Raw genomic sequence first — 20,355 nt, 5'->3', positions numbered from 1 at the left:
AATACTCCTCCTTCCTATACTGCTAAATCGTTTACGTCGCCCTCGCAACTTGAGTCCCAAAGCACGCCCGGCTCCCGTAGCATTTGAACCCCGTGAATTGAACAGCCAACCTAACAGTAATAATAAGCCGGCTGAATGACACAACAGGATTGCCCCCACCCACAAATCTTATCTATCCATCCTCTCTAGACAAGTATACAAATCAAACTGCGTACGCTGGACGACCAAGGAAAGAATTAATCAAACCAATCGCTCATCACTAAACCCTTACGCCTTTGGCACTCGTCCAAGAAAATTATCAATATCAAATTTACCGAAGAATGGGGCTCTCCGTCAAGCTCTTCCTCGCGCAGATTGATGTTACTATAGTTTATACTACTCCTTTGTCTTGCGTCATTTGATAGAAGGTTTCACATGCTACTCGTAAGGCACTTAAGACAACAAAGATAGAAAGAACCCTCGTGCGTCTCTTGCAAATTTCCATAAATCTTCATGTCTCGCTAAGTACTAGCACCCTAAGTCCAAGTTCTTCAACCTGCTACATGTCAATTGTTTTTGTTTTTCATCCCTACTACTATGTGTGCCCTGCGGAATATAGGGAACTTCGCTGGGCAGTACACGTCCCTGTTCTTAGAAGCATCTCCAGCACTTGGACGGAGGAGGGTGTGGGAATACATGTTGACTTAATTTAACCTACGTATTCACTACTCCCTTATCTACAAGAATGTAGCTCAATACTCAGCAAATCGTAAACCCGCATGTCTATCCAAGCCGTGACGCTCGGCTAGACCCTGTAATTGATCTTCGGATAGTACACCTTCTAGAACACAGCCTGGACAATATGTCAATAATCTAGAGGGGTAGGTGAGGCATCACGAGGTATATTACTTACCAAACCTATCCTCCCGACGCTCCCTCCATTCTCGAATCCGACTTCCCAATACTCTTATCGATAAAGACTGTGTTAGGGATCCATGACCAGAATCATCACCAATAATACCAATAGCCTCAATCCGCTCCAGCATCTCCGCTGTACGGCTGTAGTTCCCAATCCAGGCATCCCGAATAATGGTATCGAGCATAGGACGACCAGTGTGTATATTCGGCAAAGCCAAAGTACCATGCACGTCAACAGACAACTCAGGCTTGACACCATGTTCCATCTGATATATCAGCGAGCCCAAGGCGAACATATCTGTTTTATCGGATGATGTCTGCGAGGGACCGTTGATCGGGAAAGCAAGATTTAGCTCACCGAAAGGGCGGGCGGCCCTAAAGTTAGAGAGGATAACATGGTCATGTTCGTCCAGAAGGACGTTATCGATCCGGACATCTGCATGGACAATGCCAAGCTTGTGGATATGGCAAAGCGCATCTGTGAAGTCGCGGTACCAGCGGATCCGATGACGCTGGGGAGGGATTTTATGCTCGGATAGTGGGTGGTATTTGCGGAGGTAGAGACCCTCTGGATGAAAAGTATCAATTGGTTCTATGATGTGGGGGTGTGGTTGTTTTTGGAGTAGTTGTAGGACAGTTCGTTCGTTTTGTAACTGGTTAGACTGGAAGAGGGTGTTTGTGGCGTAGTGCAGTTGGGCGTGAGGAGAGGTATTGTTTCCAGGTGGTTCAAATAACAAGGATGACTTGAGGACTATGTGATCATCCACTTTGTAGATTTGCGCGGGAGATCCAACTTCTAAGAGTTCTAAGTCGGGTTGGGGGTGCAGCTGCAGAGTATACGTGTCGCAGTTCGATGTTGAGGTAGCATCATCAGCTGGGTGGTTAGCCTCAAGATCGTCAGGTTGTTCAGGCTGAGGCGGGTGATATCCAATAAATAGCGGGAATAGATGAGATAAGAGGCTGAATGCACGATAGCCAAGATACCCGAAGTAACACAATGCAGTCAGTGCTGTCGAATGAATTCGCCAGAGATACGACAACATCCTGCAAGAGCCATTGACGAATAATTGTGAAGTTAATATAGAATGCACTGAACTTGAAGCACCGACGTATCAGGGGAGGTTCTCAAACGAGCAATTTAGTCAGGGCATCTTGCCTAGTGATAGATCGTGCCAAGTGAAAGATACAACAAGAGCCAGCCCATCAGGGGTGACGGCGATCCCGAACAAGTGCGAGTCACGTGCAACAATGTATGCTAGTCGGTGAGGCTCGCTGTCTTCGCCGCGAAAGTTATGATCATCCTGGATGGAGAGAAGTTGGACGCATGTTTTACCCTCGAACGGACGGGTGGACTGCGTGAGCTGGCGGAACTGTCAAGAATTTGAATGGGTCAATCTGTGTAGCGACAAACGAAGCACATCAAATATCCTGCGAGACTCAATATTTACTCATAAATGCAGGCCTATGACTGGATGTTCTGGGTATAAGGAGTGACAATTTTTGTTTTCGAACCGTGGGCATACTCTGATCATACAACTAACCAATCCCACCATAACTCAAAGATACAAGTAAACAGCAACACATGCAATCAATAAATCATACCAAACATGAGGACATCAACATAATATGGGTTTTCAAGATTTTGTCATGCAAAAACAACCAAACTCCTGCTCCATTGCGCCGGCCAAGGGGTATGGGATATGACTGTCTGCGCCTTGCGGTTATTCCCGCTCCACCTCATGAGAAAAGACATGGCATATCATCGCTTCCGGCCTGCAGATAGCGAGACAGCCGGGTATATCGTAGCGAAAGAATAAAACAGAGAGCCGAAAGTTCTGGTCCGGACTAATGATGTCTAAGGGGTTTCGGACTTTTGCCGGAAAAGTGAATAAACAAAACTGCTAGCAGGCAGAAGGAACCCTCAGAAAGGGGACCCAATGACGATGTCCAGTCGCGCGTTGCCTGTTCGAATCGTTCATGCTTGTCGCCCCGGCGGGACCAGATCCGCAATTCTCCAGGTTGGTTATGCAATGTTCAAGCCAGCTTGCTGATCGGATCCCTTCAAGGGATGTTAACAGATGCGGTATAAAATGCAACCAAGAAAACACAAAAAACTTGTTGAGCTTAAAGAAGAAGGTAGTCCCAGCCATTCTGCTGCATGATCTCGCGCCAGTGTAGGAATGGCTTTTTCATCTCCTTCGCACCCCATGGCACGAGGCTCTCCTTGGGAGACTCGGAGCCCTCAGCCTTCACAGGAGCGTCGGAGGATGAGGAGGCGGACGAGGACCGTCGCTCTTCGGGGGCAGAAGCAGATTCGACAGGTTCGACGGTCTCGACCGGCTCCATGGGTTGGATGGACTCATCAGACACACGCCATACCTCCTTCAGGACGCGGTACATGCGGCCAAAGCTACCCAGTTCGGCGTGCTCGCCAAGAGCAGCAGCTCGATCGGCGAGAACGGTGCGGAAGTGGCTATCAGGTCCTGAGTATGCTCCAGCGATCAGGATTGGCCAAACGAGCGAGCGGTCGAAGCCTTCGGGGCCCGAAGGGATGACGTAGAGAACATTGGCGACGGCGGCGACCAAATTGACGGTACTCGGTTGGTTTCGGTCAAACCCAGGAACCAGACTGCACAAGTAGATTCTTGCTGCGAGGCGGAAAGCGGCCGTGATGTTCTTGGTGAGAATCTCGGGAGAAAAGGCTCCGTTTGGTAGGAATGGGCTTTCGAGAGTCTGATTCACCGGTTCTGTGAATTCTAGTTGCTGCCCCAGAGCCGAGACATGCGAACACACGCCCATCTCATCGATCCTGCCGTCCCTCTTGAGTGCGTCCAGACAGGTGATCTCGGAAATCAGGTACATGACACGGTCGTCGCAGCCCATGAGCTCGCGGAGTCCCAGAGATGAACCGCTGAGGTGCTTGGCGCGGTAGGTGTGTGCGAATTCCGGAGTCTTGCCGTGCATGGTCGATCCTAGAATGTCAATCCACGAAGCCAGAGTCATAGTGAAGGGGGGTAGCATGTACGGGTTCCCGCAGGCGGGAATTGCCGTCGGAAGCCCAAGCCGATGCACAAGGTTTGAGGCAGCCTGGAAGTGCTCGAACCACGGAATATCCGGGAGGTAATCATCCGCCGGGCCCACGGAGCAGTGGAAGAAAATCATGGCTAGCGTCGCATCTAGGATCTCCTCGTGGTTGGTGTCTTCACCCAATGCCAGGCATAGTTGCGAAACAGCCTCGAAGCGATTGCGCATGATATCGTGGTCGATCTGTTCTCCGACGAGTCCTTCCGTGGTCTTGAGATGGATGGCGGCAACACTCAAACAGCAGTGGAGGTAGCACTTGTTTGTCTCCAAGGCTTGCAGAATGGCCTGGGCTCGGAGATGTCCACGCTGGTGTGCCTCCAAGACGGGAAAGATGATGCGCAAGACATTGTGAATGAAGTGGTCGAGAAGCGGCCGATCATGATCGCTAACTGGGATATTGGACTGGAGCATGGCGTACGTCTGGCCGATACTCTGCTCACAAAGCGCCGGGTCGATTCCAGGAAGGGCAGGCACTTGAGCGAAGTACTCGTCGTGGAACCAGTCTTCACTGGGAAAAGTCGGAAGCGGGGCATTCAACTGCGGCGGAGCAAAGGTGCTGAAGGTCGAACTGCATGAGTCGTGGCGCAAGGGGACATCGTTCACAAAGGTCTGTCTTTCAGTCTTCACATCGATCTCATAGGGGTGGGTTGGGGCATAGATAGGTTGGTTCATGGCCGGAGTGGGAAGGTGTGAAGCGAAGATGTCATACTGCTCCGGAAAGGCAGGGCGACCAAATTCATATTCCGGAGAGGTTGGGGAGGTCACAGCCATACTGCGACTGCGAGCGGCGGGATCTAAGTGCAGCGCAATAGCCTGTCAGAGGGGGGAACGATCATGTTCCGATAACCACAACATACCTGTCAGAGCACCATTGCGCTCATGCATCTTGGTCTGCTTGATCTTGTTCTTGATGCGTTCCTTCTGGATCCTCCGTTGCTCTGCGTTTCCCCACCAGATAGGGCGTTTGTATTCGCATTTCACACATAGGTTCACACAAGCTCCGCAGGAGGGATGCTTCTCGTCGCACTTCTTTCGGCGCAGGCGACATGTAAAGCAACCTAACGCAGGTAACAGGTGTTGGTTAGAGCCGACTAGGAGCCAAGTGGCTATCGAGACTATAACATACCAGAGCGAGATCGCTTGTGCAACTTGAGCTGGTTCTTGTCTGCAGACCCCGTGGAGGTACCCTCACTAGCTGATGGCGACTGCGAGCACTCTTCGGACTTGATTGGCGAGATCCGGACGGGAGTAGACCTCTTCTTTGCTGCGGCAGGCATTTTGATGTCGAAATGTGATATCGTACTAAGCAGGAATATAAAAACACCGATAGATATGCAGGATAAAGTCGTCGAGAGAGACAGGACACAGTCGTCTGGCGAGCTGATGAATGGGTATCAGGAGTATTAAGGATGGGGCAAAGCTGAACCGGCAGCCTTTGCTATCTAATTAAGTAGAAGAAGAAGAGAACGAAAGGCGCGGTGGCGGAGGATGAGGCGGGAGGGAGATAACAACGCTTGGTGACAGTGATTCCAGATTCGAGCATGAGAGCGGGGATTGAAGAAGCTTTAAAACGTGGGTTGAGCTCTGACAGACAGGCCATGATGTTTCTATTTTAGATCCTCGCCGACAGCCGAGCGCAGGTCGAACAGGATCGGGGAAATTGTGGTGGTGGGAGAGCCGGCGAGGGATTGGCGGCGGGGGGGAAGGCAGAGAGAACGACAGCCAGCGAGATCCCTGGGAGCAGTGGGGATCCCTTCATGCACGGACAAGGAACTGCTAGTCAGCCTGGGCTAATTTTGGAGATTTGCGAGCACACTTTACACTTTTTTTTTTCGCGCTCTTCAACCTGGCGCGTATGCAGCCCATCCGTGCAACTGATTGGATGCTGCCGGGAGAGAGCACTATGCGGCTGGGGAATTGATTGGCATGGGAGCTATCGCAATTGCCTGCCCAAAGACCAATCTCGCACGGGACAGATCGGTGGACTGGCTGAGGTTCGGCCTTGCTGTTTCTTTTTTTGGTCCCTCTGTCGCGATATCTTCTGTCTCTTGGGGGATCATCTGTACTACGATCGTCCGGTAAATCCTGGTGACCCAAGGAGTTGAGTATCACCTCGGAGTGCTGCACTCGGGTGCTACAGTGTTCCTGCAATGCTGCAGAAAGGCCTCACTCGTGGCTACAGAGACAATGACAATTGAGGAAAGGCTACCAGGAGTGAGTGGTACCCGTCGCGCAATTCGGGAGGTGGGATGATAACCAAATAACCCCGTCAGCCAATCACAGGCCTCAGGCACGCAAGCAATGCATGATGGATGTACTCGGTCGTGGTACTACTTTGTAGTGGGAGTGACTTTCACCCGATCTGGAAAATGCATAATCAGTATCCACCATCTTCGTAGTTCCGCTGACGGAGGAGACAGAGGAGGAGAAGGACGACGACATTGGCGAGGGGAGTACAACCGTTGGGGAGAGTGGGGGGAGGAGAGCAAAAATGCCAGGCACATTGTCAACCCAACCGGCTAATGCGGACTGGCAGGAGTTGCTCGAGGGAGGTGGGATCTCAACCCTGTCTGGTGAACAAGGGTCTTGTGCCTTGAGTGCCAATCAGTATGCCGGGCGGCAAGTGAGTGGTGGTGAGCTCGTCGAGAGTCAAAATGCGATGCGGGGATTCAGTTGTGCAAGTGGCAGTCCAGCACCTACAGTAGTCAACCGTAGCTAATTTAGCGCGGATGAGCCAAGCTTCCCTTACTGGACGGGGATTGGCCGCCCCCGACATGGTTGCTTGCAGAGCGGGAAACCCGCAGCCAACCGGGCTGCAGTGGGTCGGGCCTGAAGGGCCCCGTGCAACCAGTGATATCCCTCTGCCAAGATGTGACCAGATGCCGCTAACCTCGCGATCCAGGCCAAGACCCTGCTTGCCAGCATTTGGTTGGCTGTCTGCTTGGGTTTTTTTTATTTTTGTTGTTATTATTTAACCGCCCAGAAGAATCATCCCCTCAATTCCCAGCGCTAAATGGGACTATTCTTATCGGCGCCTCTCTCTCTCTCTCTCTTTCTTGGTTTATCCACAACAAGCTTGCCATAATTAGCTTGTGGTCGGAATAATTAAGCAGGCCATGACTCGGTCCTGAACAGTCCCATGATCCGTGGTCCGCTCGAAGATCTGACAGCGGGACTAAAAAGTGGAGAGCAATCATCAACTGGGGACTAAAAATTTAACTTTGGCTGCTTCTGCACCCACGCTCCCCAGTCACACTTCTTGTCACATTCGGCAACAAGTGTGCGATGTCTCTTGAATTCCCGCCCATTATGCCGCATCAATCAGAGACATCTTTCGTTTAATTTTGAGCATGCGTAGAATGAGTTCATAAGCGCCATGAATTTTTCTCTGGCATGCTAGCCAGGATAGCTTCATACCCTCCTTGAATTGTACTTGACGCCCACCCTCCTCCATCTGACAGACTCGATCAGCACAGACCGAGTGGGCAGATGTCGGAAGCGAGTCACGGTCACCGACTCCCGTGCTAGCTTGATTATCACGATGCGCGCCTGCCATTTCTTATCACATTCCTGCAGCTGCAGGCTAGCATTTAGCGTCCCTTTTTCCCGGCCATCAAAGTCTCCCTCAACGAATCATAGCTCCTAGCCGTATAATCACTTGGCGCCGTCTTTTACGAGCGGCACGCCAATGATAGAGGACGTGCCACCCCCGCTGGAATCCCTCGAGTCGACTCGATGCTAGTACTAGTGCTTGTACCCCTCTATCCTAAATCTATGAGATCACCATCCCTTCCCTAACATCCAAATCAATGCATCTCCCCCGGTTTACTGTCCACGTTCACATTAGATTTATGCTGCTCGACAATTTCTGTGCGCAATGTACTGCATCGCAAGCGAGGAACTTGCGAACAGCGCCAATTCTCTGGCTGGTGTGCTTCCCCGATGCAGATCACTGCATGGTCGAAAAGCCAACCCAACCCCGGCAAGTCAGGTGCTTGCAGCGTGCCTGGCATGCAGTCTGTGCAGTTATCACACCGAGTCACCTGGGCTACGTCTGTCTCTTTCTCAGTTGGGTTAGTATATTCACTCACCGCGCTTTTCATGACTTCGGCAAATTATGGTCAATTCATCGAATATCTCCGAGAAGCAGTTATACACCGTTATTAATCTACTCTGTGAGATAAAAATTAGTCGCTCTCTCCAGTGGGGTTCTACAACAATTTCCATGCTTGCTTTTCTCGGTCTTTGGCGTGACGCCAAACTGCCTGGATATGTAGAGTTTCCTGTTCGGGAAATTTAGTCTGTAACTAAGTGCTGCTGCATGGCTTTGGTTCTATCTTTGCGATGGATCTTGCGAACCACCGCAGACCTGACTCTATTGATCTGTGCGAGGCGAATAGAGCGCAAACATGGTTGTCTTGGTGTTCTTGCTTGACAGACGCTTACCTTATTATGCAGTGGCTAAACTATACACCGGCACATCTCTGGCATTCATTATCTGCCAAGTAGAGCATAAAGATAATCTGACTCATGATATACAACCTGGAAGCTTTCCTAATTGCTGGATCGAAAATATGAATGGGATTAGATTTACTATTAGCCACATGGAAAGTAGAGTTTACAGTAAATTGCAGCAACTCAGCAACTAATCTATTGAAAGTACCATTATGATAGAGATTCGTAGCCTAACTCTATGTGCGCATGTGAGGCAATCTCGGAGCGAGTGCTATGCACGCGCAAATTGCTTCAACCTCTTTACACCTAGCAATGCTATCTTCTGATTTGCATCATCACCCTTCTATTTCCTACTTCATTTCTATGTGCTTCCATCTCACAAGATCCCTACAATCCTCTGTAGTTATCTCAATCGACATCTATTTCTAGCAACGAAACATAAGACAATGTGGATCCTAACTATGATTCGACATTAGCTTCACCCACATTTATAGCAACATTAATATAGATAGACCTACGTAAAAAAGGAACCAATTACCCAGCAAACCGCATCCCAAAAAGACCCGGCGGCTGAGCATGATCTAGTCGATCAACAAGCTAAACAAAGAAATAACACCCCCATTACACTTCTACCGTCCAGCGGCCCGGATCCGATCCAGATCTTCAACCCATTTCCAGACGCAGTCTAGTAGTACTAGATACTTAACGAAGTATAACTCCCAAAATAGAAACCCAGGCATCTTCCAATCAGAATCTCGCTCAGTATCAGATCACACCTCGTCCAGTCAGTCAGATGTACATAGTAGCCGCCGTCCTCCTCCGTAGACCCTCCCCGGCGTCTAAATGAGGGGTAAGGTATCTAAGATTAAATTCACCCCATACTAGCATCTAAAAATGCATGAGATCATACTATCGGATAAGCATCCTCGGGATAAACCTTCATCAATTAATAGTTCATTCCATTATCTTAATCTCCAGAAATAGCATGCATATCTGATGCCACTATTGCTTCAGCCTCGCTTGCCGAACTTCTCATCAGATCCACACCTTTGACGCTCTGCATGTAGCCGCTGGGATAATCATTGGTATTGGGTCTCTGGTAAGGCTGGACTTGCTACAATAAACGTAGCACATAGGTCAGCGGGCAGGATTGTGGCGAGATTTACTGGATTTCAGGCGCTGGGTGTACCCGGCTGGATGGGTCTTTGCCTATGTTGGACAGCTTTTTCTAAGAATAACGGTTGTGACTTGGTAGTGGTGGGTAGTCTGTATGATGTGTCTTTCAGGAATGAAGGGAAATGTTTCATCATGGGAGATTGTAGAGGTCACCATTGGTTATGAGTTTATTGTAAGTTCTACTGTCGAGTCGAAGCTACTGTTCCGGCCGTTGGATGTAAGTGCGTTCCGGTATTTGGGAAATGTGCTTGATACTATTATTAACTTGGGTTAAGTTGGAGATATGGCTTGCAGATGGACTCTGGTGTAAGTAGCTTGGACTTGGCTTTTTCATTCTGGGTGGGGTTGGCTCTACCTGAGTTGGTTGAAGGTTCCCGCGGTTGATTGATGATCAGGCAGATTGATGCAGATGCTATGAGTGATAGTTACTAAATTTATCATCATTGTAGAAATGTAGGAATCTTTGCGATAGACTCAAAGGTCATACTATTGGATATCGTTTATTGACCACTATGCTCGACTTCGTTGTCCGTTCGAACTAGTAGTAAGTTCATAGTGAGTGTTAAATGAATACTATATATCTCGGGGCCGGCTTCGGTGCTGCCTTGCAATGATGTCATCACGACAATGATAACATAGCTAATAGTTCTTCTGTTCTGGAAGCTTACAATGAGTTCACCACCATATTATCTCTCATTTAATTCTCTATGACCCTCTATACACAATCAGGCGGTTCTGCAGGCGCATGCTGTGCCTCCGGAATCGCCCACCGCTCATTGGCCAGCGTCGAGTCCGATGCTTACCTATCGTATGCAGCTAAGGACACCTCCGACAGCGCAAATATGCTGGCCTTTGTTTTCGCAGACCTCCTGCCATCTAAGCTGAATTTTCTTCTTTTTCAAATCCAGTCGCATACCATGCGAAGCGGACTGTCATGTTTCGTCTCCCGATAGTGCGCGCGTTCTTCCGTGTATCGCCCCAGCCGGCCACGGCTTCCTCGCTCCTCCACTCTACCCGCATCCCCTCTCACATTCCTCGCTCCACAACTTTGACACGACGTCTGTCGTCAAGAACTCGTGGGACCACTTCACCGGCCTTCCTGCCCTCGAGACGCATTTCCGGTCAATCGCGGCTTCGGTCTTTCTCCGTGTCCGCCCGCAGCCGCGCGAAGTATAATCGATTCAATGAACCACAGTTTCCGAAACTCCAGGATGGCGAGCATTGGCAGGCCTGGCTCGCACTCATTGCCGTCGGAGGAAGCTTCTATGTCTATAACCTCGAGACTGTGGAGGTGCGTTGCTTCGCCTGCTCCATAGCCATGTGCTGCTTGCAAAGCTAATGTTCTCCGTCCTATAGCTGACCGGCCGCACTCGATTCAACTGTGTATCGGACGACCTCGAGAGGCAAATGGGAGACAATGAATACCAACAACTCCTGAAAAGAGCCGAAGGAATGATCTTACCTCCGTCGCACTATATATCCGAAGAAGTGACCAGAGTTTTTGAGCGGCTGATCGCTCATACCCCCGTACAAGGCACGAACTGGGAGGTGCACGTTATCAACGATATGTCGCAGCAGAACGCATTTGTCCTTCCGAAGTAAGGCATTTCGACTACCTCTGGAACACATACATTGCAACACTGTGATGGCTTGGCTGATGGATATATCCTACAGTGGAAAGGTATTCGTGTATACTGGCATCTTGCCGGTTTGCGGAAATTCTGATGGTCTTGCGGCGGTGCTGGGCCATGAAATCGCTCATGTGCTGGCCCATCACCAGGCTGAACGGATGAGCCATTCTGTTCCTAGTGTCATTTTGACCTACGGGCTGGTATATCTGTTTGGCACCTTCGGACATTTCGCGTCCCAGATGTTGGACTGGTCTGTCAATCTGCCAAACACGCGGGTGCAGGAGGTAAGTGACTCACGGCATATGAATGGGATGAACATAACCTAACATGTCTACAAGGCTGAGGCAGACAATATCGGGCTGAGTATGACATGCTCGACATTCATGTTTAACTGTCCTACTAACCCCTGCTAGTGCTAATGGCCAAGGCTTGTTACAATCCCCGTGCTGTAGTTGACTTGTGAGTAAACAGTGTGGTAGTTGCACATATTCTCTTCATTCAAACTAACAAACACCCAGCTGGGACCACATGCACAAGTCTGAAAGAGTCCGTGTGCCTGAGTTTATGTCAACACATCCATCGGTAAGATAGCATTGCCACATCCATCATTAGACAACACAACTGACGACAGAAAAGGCATTCAACCGAATGCAATCCATGAGCGAAAGGTAAATATCGATCTGTTTGATTCTACCCCCAGCCATGCTAACCAAATCACAGGCTCTACAGAGCTGAAGCCCTCTATGAAAACAGCGGATGCCATATGGTCAGAGGTTACAGTAAGCGCCAGCAAAACACCCGTCCACTGGAAGATACAGCAGACTAACAACCTTCCTATCCCAGTTCCTGAATTTACCGACGCAATCGACCATTACGCAGGGCCTCAGGGAAGAGGCCCTGCTATCAGAAACCATCATGGGAGAGGTCATCATGGCGGACTCCGCCATGAACAACTCCAACATGATGACAGCTCAGACGGCGAATACTTCTTCTGAAATTACTTCAGGATAAATTACTGTATTACTATAATCAATTCTCCTGTCCTGTCATACCTGAGATCCTTCCATCCCAGTACTGTGGATCGGATCCGCACAAGGCATAGCGTGATATGAGCGATTTAGCATGTACCTATCTCACGGCCTGTCGGGTATCGACTATATCTGGCAAAAACGCGACTATTTCTTTCGGGATACTCCACTCTGTTTGCATTGAATTACTATGAGAAGTCTACCTTCTGGCAATGAGTTATGCCATTTATCAAATAACTACTAGCTCCTAAACAGATTGATGTGAGATTTAATAACTCAACCCCAGTAAGACGGTCAATCGGAGCTACAACGCCGTCTAAGCTTGATCGGTGAGTCGGGCCCAATCAACCACCGACGCTAAACCAGTCCTCCTTTGTATATAGATCCTTGATGTGCCTACCTATGAACAAACCTACAATACTCTACATTTCTATCTCTACATCTCTAGTCATTTATACCTTCTTTTACAATCACTACGACTCACCTATCCACCTCCAACCCCATAGCATCATGTCCAACCGCGTCCTGATAGCCGGCGGCGGCCTCGGCGGCCTCGCCCTAGCCCAAGGTCTCCGCAAGCACAACATCCCCTTCAGCGTCTTCGAACGAGACGCAAAGCAAGACTTTCGCGCCCAAGGCTACAGACTACGCGTGTCGCAAGAAGATCTCCGCACCCTCCTCACCCCCGGAATATGGTCCCTATTCGAGAAAACTGCTGCCCTGGATGACGGTCTCCCAGGTGTCGGAGTCCGACTCGACGCACTGACCGGAGAACCCCTCCCCGCTGGTGGTGGTGGTCCGCCGCCCGGGATCCACGGAGCCAGACCGTACACTGTGGACCGGGGGACGATGCGCGAGGTCCTTCTGCAGGGTCTTGGGGAGGAGAATGTGCATTTCGGGAAGCGGTTCGAGCGGTATGAGGTGAAGGATGATTGTGTAGTCGCGCATTTCGCGGACGGGAGTTCCGCGGTTGGAGGGTTGCTTGTTGGTGCGGATGGAGCGAGGTCGCGGGTTAGGAGGCAGTTGGTGCCGTGGTATCCATTTGTGGATACGGGGATGAGAATGATCTTTGGGAAGACGGGGATCACGGAGGATGTGGAGGGGAGGTTGAATGAATGCGCCAGGAGGGGGATGTCGCTTGCGAGGGATTTGAGGGAGGCGCCGAAGACGTTGTTGTTTGAGCCGATGAGGATGCCGAAGGGTGACGTTGAATTTGAGGGAGGAAGCGTTAAGTTGCCGGAGGATTATCTGTATTGGGTGTTGCTTGTTCATCGGTCTTTTGTGAATATGCCAGATGAGAAGGTTCTCAGGTTGGATGGGGAGGAGTCGGCTCGGTTGTCGCTTGAGTTGACGAGTGATTGGCATCCCTCTGTGAGGGTTTTGCTGGAGGAGCAGGATGTCGAGCAGACTTCAACGCTGAGGATGGCGTCTGTTAGGCCGGATTTGCCGGCTTGGGAGAGTAATTCGAGGGTCACGCTTCTTGGGGATGCGGTTCATGTTATGCCGCCCACTGGTGGGCAGGGGGTGAATACGGCATTGAGAGATGCGGCGGTGCTGGTTGAGAGGATGGTGGAGGCCAAGGAGGGTGGGAGGGAAACGATGGGTGAAGGGGATGTCGTCGCGAGGTATGAGGAGGAGATGAGGCAGTATGCGCGGGAAAGGGTCGGGTTGAGTTGGCAAGGCGGGTATAAGGCGTTTAATCTGAGGCCACTGGAAGAATGTGAGAGGGTTGAGTTGTCATAGACTGAATTCTGGTCTGAAGTGATGTTATCGAGTGCTTTTTGGGATTTATGTGGAGAGTGAGAGGTTAGCTTGCTGGGTGTTTGAAATCCTGTGATTGAAGATGTTGGAGGAGAGGCGTGCGGAGTAAGTCTGGTGGGAGGGAAATAACATGAGAGTGCGTCGTCTTTGGCCAAGATATTGTGGCCTTTACAACCGGAAAGCCTGAACCATACCCAATACGCACTAGCGCTTGGACATATCTACTTTTATGTTGAGACATACTCATCTTCCTATCTGGTGGAGTGGCCAGCGATATATTCCTTGAGTTCCTATTGTGGAGAGCTGTATCTTTCTATATTGAGTACCTTTCGTCTACCGATTATAACTTTGTGAATGCTTAAATCCCTCAAATTATTGTCAATATTATGACGATAAGTTTACCTATTCAATTGTCTAAATTGATGAATTGTGACGTACTGTCACCCTGAACAGATTGAATGTCCTTAATATAGGGAATAAGATACTTCATTGAAGTCTTTATTTGTCCTTATATATCTGGTCTCTGTTCTATCCTTCTACTTGAACCCTTACATCTTCTCTGCAAGCTATCCCTATTATAAAACTATATAGATCCTGTCTGACGAGACGTCCCCGTCTGCTCCAAGTAGCCTCTATATTTCGTTTGGTCAACTTAGTTGAGCTTGAACAGAATTTCACCCTATCCACTAGCCTACGACGCTTACCATGAGCGAGAAAGGGTCGGTACAATCGTTTTTGACCAAACCAAACCGGCACAGTCTGCAAAGCCTAGCCACGAGCCTATAGACAGCAGTGAACCATTCGATTGTCAGCGATGGTAACTATGATAATGTTGAGGTCCTTGCAATGCGCCGAAAAGAAGATGGAGACGGTATCGCAGGCTTACAAACTGAGCTACTGGACCTCCTCGGTCGAGTTTATGGATATAATTGCGAAGCACATGCTATAACCATACAAATGCTATGGAGTGATCTCAGAAGAGAAATTGAAGACTGGTCGCTTGCTCATGCAAAGAGAAATACGTTGCAAGTTCTCATTTTCGCAGGCTTTTCTTCCTTTGAGGGCCCAGGCCACCTGGATCCTTATAACTAGTGAGTCCTATTCCCACAGCGATACTACACTACGATTCAGGCTAGCTAAGAATTATCTTACAGGGGCCGTGAGACCCTCAAGCTGGCCGAACTGGACATAAGGTATCTATTTCTTGCAGCTCGATTTCATGAAGGGGATACCCTATATTTCGGCCGACTGCTGGTCACGTAGACCTTGCACAGTATGGGATGGGCCAGAGGCAATAGCCGCTTGTGCTCTGGAGCATACAAGTAACCCGGACTCAGAAATCGGTTTGACACGCTCACTCATTGGCATCCTGAAAGCCAATAATGGAGCCCCTATCACTGCTGCTTCGCTTTATGCCTGTCTTTTTCGAAATGCGTCCCAAAACCAAATTCCAGTATACTTAATGCATGCTTCCAAACGGGATCACCCTAGTATTACGCTGAAGCCTTTGAACAGCACTAGATCGTGCCCAAGCCCTCTTTCCTCTGCACGCGTTCTTATGTCGATTGAGGTAAATGACAACGTTAACGAACGGGATGTCAAGGCCTGGTTGCTTGGCAATATCCCTGACGAAGTGCTCAGCGTGGATATCAGAGTGGAAGGAACATTCCAAAGCAGCTGATCCTCTACCGTTATTCTTATAACAGTCCCTCTCGAAGTATGGACTCTGATTCCGGATCATCCAGGATACAACTTCGTGTCGCATGTGACGTCTAACAATAGATTTTCCGCGAACACAGTGGCACTACCTCATCGACCCGCCCAATATCGAGGAGAAAATGAAGCATTGTCACCAAGAAAGCCAATTAGATGAGAAATCGGGCCCGCCAGGCATATGGCATTGGGGGTCTGCTGCGTATGCCATTCTTGCTGCAATTCAGCTTCGAGCCGGGGCGCGAACCTGACTGAATATGGAGGTCAAACATACAGAGATAGCTGCGGCTGAGACGGTCAACGTGTTTGCCTAAACCGAATATTGATTGTGTGAGAGAGATACTTAGAGACTCAGCAGAGCAAACTAGGGGTATACAGTATGTCTCTTAACACCAAGATAGAATCGAGTTATCCTCCCTTTTTAGAACTAGCATTCTTTGAGTCTACAATAAACATTACATTCTGTGGTGAACCTTGCTATCAACCAACCACCAGATACAGATAATTTCTAGAATACCTTTCACACCTCTTCCTTAAGCTACCGTCACTTCCCCGAATTTTCTGCCTTCGCCGCATCCATGGTCCGGAAAGCCGCGGCATAATAATCCTCAATATCTCCCGTTGCGTTCCTGAAAGCCTCTTTATGAGGCTCTGTTACCTTAGATGCCATATCATTCACAGTAGCCGCATTCTTATCATGAACGTATTGAAGGACCGCGCGAGCCACGGGCAATGCATTCATGTTGCGGAAATGAGGAACCTAGACAATACCCACAACGTAAGTCACAATCCAAGTCAAGCCTATAGAGTATATACTGTATTCAAATATAATATGGACTAGATACTTCGGTAGAAAAGCGATTAACAAGATCCGAAGCAGCTGTTCGGAACTCGATTGTTCCGTTGTAAAGGGTAGCGCTGTCGTCGTCGAATGCTGGGGTGTTCTACGTATGCATTTCCAAGTTCTTGGAGAGCTGGTACATCTCATATGCTGTTTGCAGTAGAGGAAAGCCATTGGAAATGCTACCGTCGAAGTTGCCGAGGCGGTCGTGGGTTTTCTGGATCCAATTGAGGGGGTTGTTGTGGTCGGATTGGATGGTGGTGGCTTGGGGGCTTGCTTGGGCTGGGGAAGAGTAGAGGAGGAGGGTGCATAGGGTTATTAGAAGTGAGAACAAACCGACGGAGTGCATTGTGGGAATATGTGTGTAGAATTTCTGAGGAAGTGATGGTAGTAGTTGATATCGCAAGGCTGGATGGAATGAGTTAAGGTAGGGTGAGTATAAGAGCACTGTTTTATATGTCCGGGGTAGATGGAATGCTGGACAAATTACGGTGGTTCATTGACGGTACTTGTTTACATTCATGCTGATGAACTTCATCAAATACGTTGGTAGGATTCTGATTTGCAATGATGTCCACGGAGTTTAGCTCAGCCATGTCTATCCTGTCATTCGGGGTGTAGAGCAGTATGGGCACTGGTATGAAGCGGCCGAATCTGAAAACGAGAAGAGCATAGGGCACAAAGGTAATTCAATTTTTACGATTATATTCTTGCTTCCATTTGGGACATCTCTCTCTTGAAACGAAGAGGAGCGAGCATCAATCCTTACCAGGATGCTCCTGAAGTACGCTGAAAGGCCAGAGGGTAGGAGACAAGGTTGGCTAATAGGAGCTATTGTATTCCTTTCTGTGTATGGCCTCTAATGATGGTGCTTTGAACCCAAGGGCAGTCACTATCAAAGAAGTGCAATAACTTGCATGACAGGAGCGATCAAAACTCACTGAAATACCTCTGATCCAGAAGAGCACCTAAATAATAGTTCCGTTCTCAATTGAATGGGGCACGAGGCCAAGAGTTTGGGAAGTATGCACCGCGCATAATGTCTGTGACTGTCCCCGCGGAATTCATTGACACTCTTATTGCATCTCTACTCTCCCCTTTCTGGTCTGGTTGTAAGAGCTCAGTCAGTGCGAGACATCCTGCATCCAGCAACAGCCTGACAAGCTTGATTGCGAGGGGATAAAAGATGTGTCTCTGTGTAGGAGGCCGGGGTGACCTAGTGAAATCATCTCATCTTGTATACAAAAGAAGGCAGGGACAGTGCACCATCACGTTATGAGGTAGAAGAATACTATCTTCTAAGCGTCGGTAGTACGGTAGTGATGTTGTTGTGATGGTTTACTAAAAAAGGCAAAAGAGAGAGCCCCTCCGGGTGCAAACCAAACAAACAACCGCCGCCAGACCGTCTCGAAGCTCCGTCGAAAATTCCCAGAACAGCTTCAGGACAGCGTCGTGGCAGTGTCCCCCATCTTTACTTTTATTAATTCTTCCCGGAACTCCAGTGGAAGGATTTTGTCATCATGTCGTTGTCTATGCCTGGCCCTTCCCAGGCTGGTCTCTTCAAGCCTGGGTATCAGAGGTGAGCGAACCCCCCGTGGTGGAATGTCCCGCCCCTCAGGTCCCTCGACCATGGCGGGAGTTTCATATCAGGCACCGGCAATCCCTGACAATGCTGAGATTGTTCCATTCATTGACTAACATGATGCCCTTCATAGTCATGATGCCGAAGACGGTGCGGTCATCCGCAACATTGAAGCCTGCCAGGCTATCGCCCAGACCGTCCTCACGTCGCTTGGCCCGTACGGTCGCAACAAGATCGTCATTAACCACCTGCAAAAGATGATCCTCACCTCCGATGCCGCTACGATTTTGCGCGAGTTGGACGTTGTGCACCCCGCTGCCAAGTTGCTCGTGATGGCCAGTCAACAGCAGGATGCGGAGATGGGTGACGGTACCAACATGGTCATTATCCTGGCGGGAGAGTTGCTGAAGAAGGCTGAGGAATTGTTGCGGATGGGCTTGAAGACAAGTGATATCACGCAGGGTTATGAGAAGGCACAGAACTTCGCTCTTCAGGTGCTGGAAGGTGCGTTGTTCTCGGACTATACGTTCTATACCACATTCAGGGGCTACCGGTCCATTGGCTATCCTGATCTCTTCTCTCCCACTTACTAACGTACGGATTCATCTGTAGGCCTCGAAGTTGATCGCCTGCAGGACCTTCGCTCTCAAACCGAACTGAGCAAGGCTCTCCGTACCGTTGTCGCCAGCAAGCAATCTGGAACCGAAGACATCTTGGCCTCCTTGGTTGCCGAGGCCGTCCTCGCCGTTCTGCCCAAGAACCCCGTCCTTAACGTTGATAACGTCCGCGTTGTGAAGATCATGGGTGGTAGCTTGGAACAGTCCCGCGTTGTGAAGGGTATGGTTCTTGGTCGGGAGCCTGATGGTGTGGTCAAGAAGGCGCAGAAGGCCAAGGTCGGTGTCTTCAGCTGCCCCATTGATATCTCTCAGACCGAGACCAAGGGTACTGTGCTCCTCAAGAACGCGCAGGAGATGTTGGACTTCTCGAAGGGCGAGGAGGAGCGTTTGGAAGCGGCCATCAAGGAGCTTTACGACTCCGGCCTTCGTGTCCTTGTTTGCGGTTCCACGATCGGTGATCTCGCCATGCACTACCTGAACCGTTTCAACATCCTTGTTGTCAAGATCTTGTCCAAGTTCGAGCTGCGCCGTCTCTGCCGCGTGGTGGGTGCCACTCCTCTCGCTCGTCTGGGTGCTCCTATGCCCGATGAGATGGGCTCTATCGACATCGTCGAGACCACTGAGATTGGTGGAGACCGTGTCACTGTTTTCCGTCAAGAAGATTCCAATGCTGTTACTCGCACATCTACTATCGTCCTGCGCGGTGCCACCCAGAACCACCTGGATGACGTCGAGCGTGCCATTGACGACGGTGTCAACGCCGTCAAAGCTATCACTAAGGACCCCCGTCTGGTCCCTGGCGCCGGTGCTACCGAGATCCAGCTTGTTGAGAAGATCTCTGCGTTCGCCGATCGCACCCCCGGATTGCCCCAGCACGCTATCCGCAAGTACGCCGAAGCTTTCGAGGTGATCCCTCGTACTCTGGCGGAGTCCGCTGGCTTGGACGCTACTGAGGTTCTCTCTCGTCTCTACACTGCCCACCATCACACGAGCGCCAATGGCGAATCGTCAGAGGAGTCGGAGGAAGAAGGTAGTTCCGAAGAGGAGCCTTACTGGACTACTGGTGTCGATCTGGAGGTGGGACCTTCTTCGACCGGCACTCTTGACACTGTGGATGAAGGTATTCTGGACTTGCTTGCATCTAAGAGCTGGGCCATTAGACTCGCGAGTGAGTCCGCCCGGACAGTCCTCAGCGTCGACCAGATTATCGTTGCTCGACAGGCAGGTGGACCCAAGCCCCCGGGTCCCAACCCCAACTGGGACGAGGACTAAATATGAGGCGTCGAAGAGCGGTATTTTCAATGTGGTCTAAAACTCAAAATGTGATAGAGACACGATAATCATGAACGTCAACCCGGCATGCCCGGGAGTGTATAATGCTTTGTGTGGTAGTAGTGGTAGTAATTTTGTTCATGTGGATACTTTGGACCAAGTCAAGGTAACTGTTTACAGTGAGGCCAGTCTCCACTTTGAATTTAGAGTAAAATGTTGTAATTATTCGAGGCCGTTCCATATTGGAGATAATCTACTTTGTATAAGCAGCAGCACCGATAGGCGGGCGGTCAGTCAC

The 20,355-nt window shown here is 49.8% G+C and overlaps 5 protein-coding genes across 5 annotated transcripts; 3 read left to right on the top strand and 2 right to left on the bottom strand.

The window, feature by feature from the left end:
- Nucleotides 1–731: 731 nt before the first annotated feature.
- BDQ94DRAFT_170098 (kinase-like domain-containing protein) lies at nucleotides 732–1,940 on the bottom strand (the record flags this gene model as incomplete). Its single annotated transcript, XM_026771407.1, has 2 exons — nucleotides 732–832; nucleotides 893–1,940. 2 exons carry the CDS (start codon nucleotides 1,938–1,940, stop codon nucleotides 732–734), a joined length of 1,149 nt encoding a protein of 382 aa, XP_026626486.1.
- Nucleotides 1,941–2,850: 910 nt separating this feature from the next.
- BDQ94DRAFT_29820 (Zn(II)2Cys6 transcription factor) lies at nucleotides 2,851–5,499 on the bottom strand. Its single transcript, XM_026775437.1, has 3 exons — nucleotides 5,108–5,499; nucleotides 4,839–5,039; nucleotides 2,851–4,775 (listed from the first exon to the last, which is right to left on the bottom strand). The coding sequence occupies exons 1-3, from the start codon at nucleotides 5,256–5,258 to the stop codon at nucleotides 3,022–3,024; spliced, it is 2,106 nt and encodes a 701-aa protein (XP_026626485.1). The 5' UTR covers nucleotides 5,259–5,499; the 3' UTR covers nucleotides 2,851–3,021.
- Nucleotides 5,500–10,438: 4,939 nt separating this feature from the next.
- Nucleotides 10,439–12,483, top strand: BDQ94DRAFT_29784 (M48 family metallopeptidase). Its single transcript, XM_026775436.1, has 9 exons — nucleotides 10,439–10,903; nucleotides 10,969–11,210; nucleotides 11,287–11,527; nucleotides 11,582–11,606; nucleotides 11,657–11,702; nucleotides 11,762–11,825; nucleotides 11,880–11,911; nucleotides 11,964–12,022; nucleotides 12,087–12,483. Exons 1-9 carry the CDS (start codon nucleotides 10,547–10,549, stop codon nucleotides 12,236–12,238), a joined length of 1,218 nt encoding a protein of 405 aa, XP_026626484.1. The 5' UTR covers nucleotides 10,439–10,546; the 3' UTR covers nucleotides 12,239–12,483.
- Nucleotides 12,484–12,781: 298 nt separating this feature from the next.
- BDQ94DRAFT_170095 (FAD-dependent oxidoreductase) lies at nucleotides 12,782–14,014 on the top strand (the record flags this gene model as incomplete). Its single annotated transcript, XM_026771406.1, has 1 exon — nucleotides 12,782–14,014. The coding sequence occupies one exon, from the start codon at nucleotides 12,782–12,784 to the stop codon at nucleotides 14,012–14,014; it is 1,233 nt and encodes a 410-aa protein (XP_026626483.1).
- Nucleotides 14,015–18,034: 4,020 nt separating this feature from the next.
- Nucleotides 18,035–20,290, top strand: BDQ94DRAFT_143160 (chaperonin-containing T-complex subunit CCT8). The gene is made up of 3 exons (XM_026766175.1): nucleotides 18,035–18,165; nucleotides 18,302–18,672; nucleotides 18,781–20,290. The coding sequence occupies exons 1-3, from the start codon at nucleotides 18,107–18,109 to the stop codon at nucleotides 20,055–20,057; spliced, it is 1,707 nt and encodes a 568-aa protein (XP_026626482.1). The 5' UTR covers nucleotides 18,035–18,106; the 3' UTR covers nucleotides 20,058–20,290.
- Nucleotides 20,291–20,355: the final 65 nt, after the last annotated feature.

Source organism: Aspergillus welwitschiae, assembly GCF_003344945.1.
Source record: "Aspergillus welwitschiae strain CBS 139.54b unplaced genomic scaffold BDQ94scaffold_15, whole genome shotgun sequence".
Taxonomy (NCBI): Eukaryota; Fungi; Ascomycota; class Eurotiomycetes; order Eurotiales; family Aspergillaceae; genus Aspergillus; species Aspergillus welwitschiae.
This window is presented reverse-complemented; position numbering and strand designations above follow the sequence as displayed.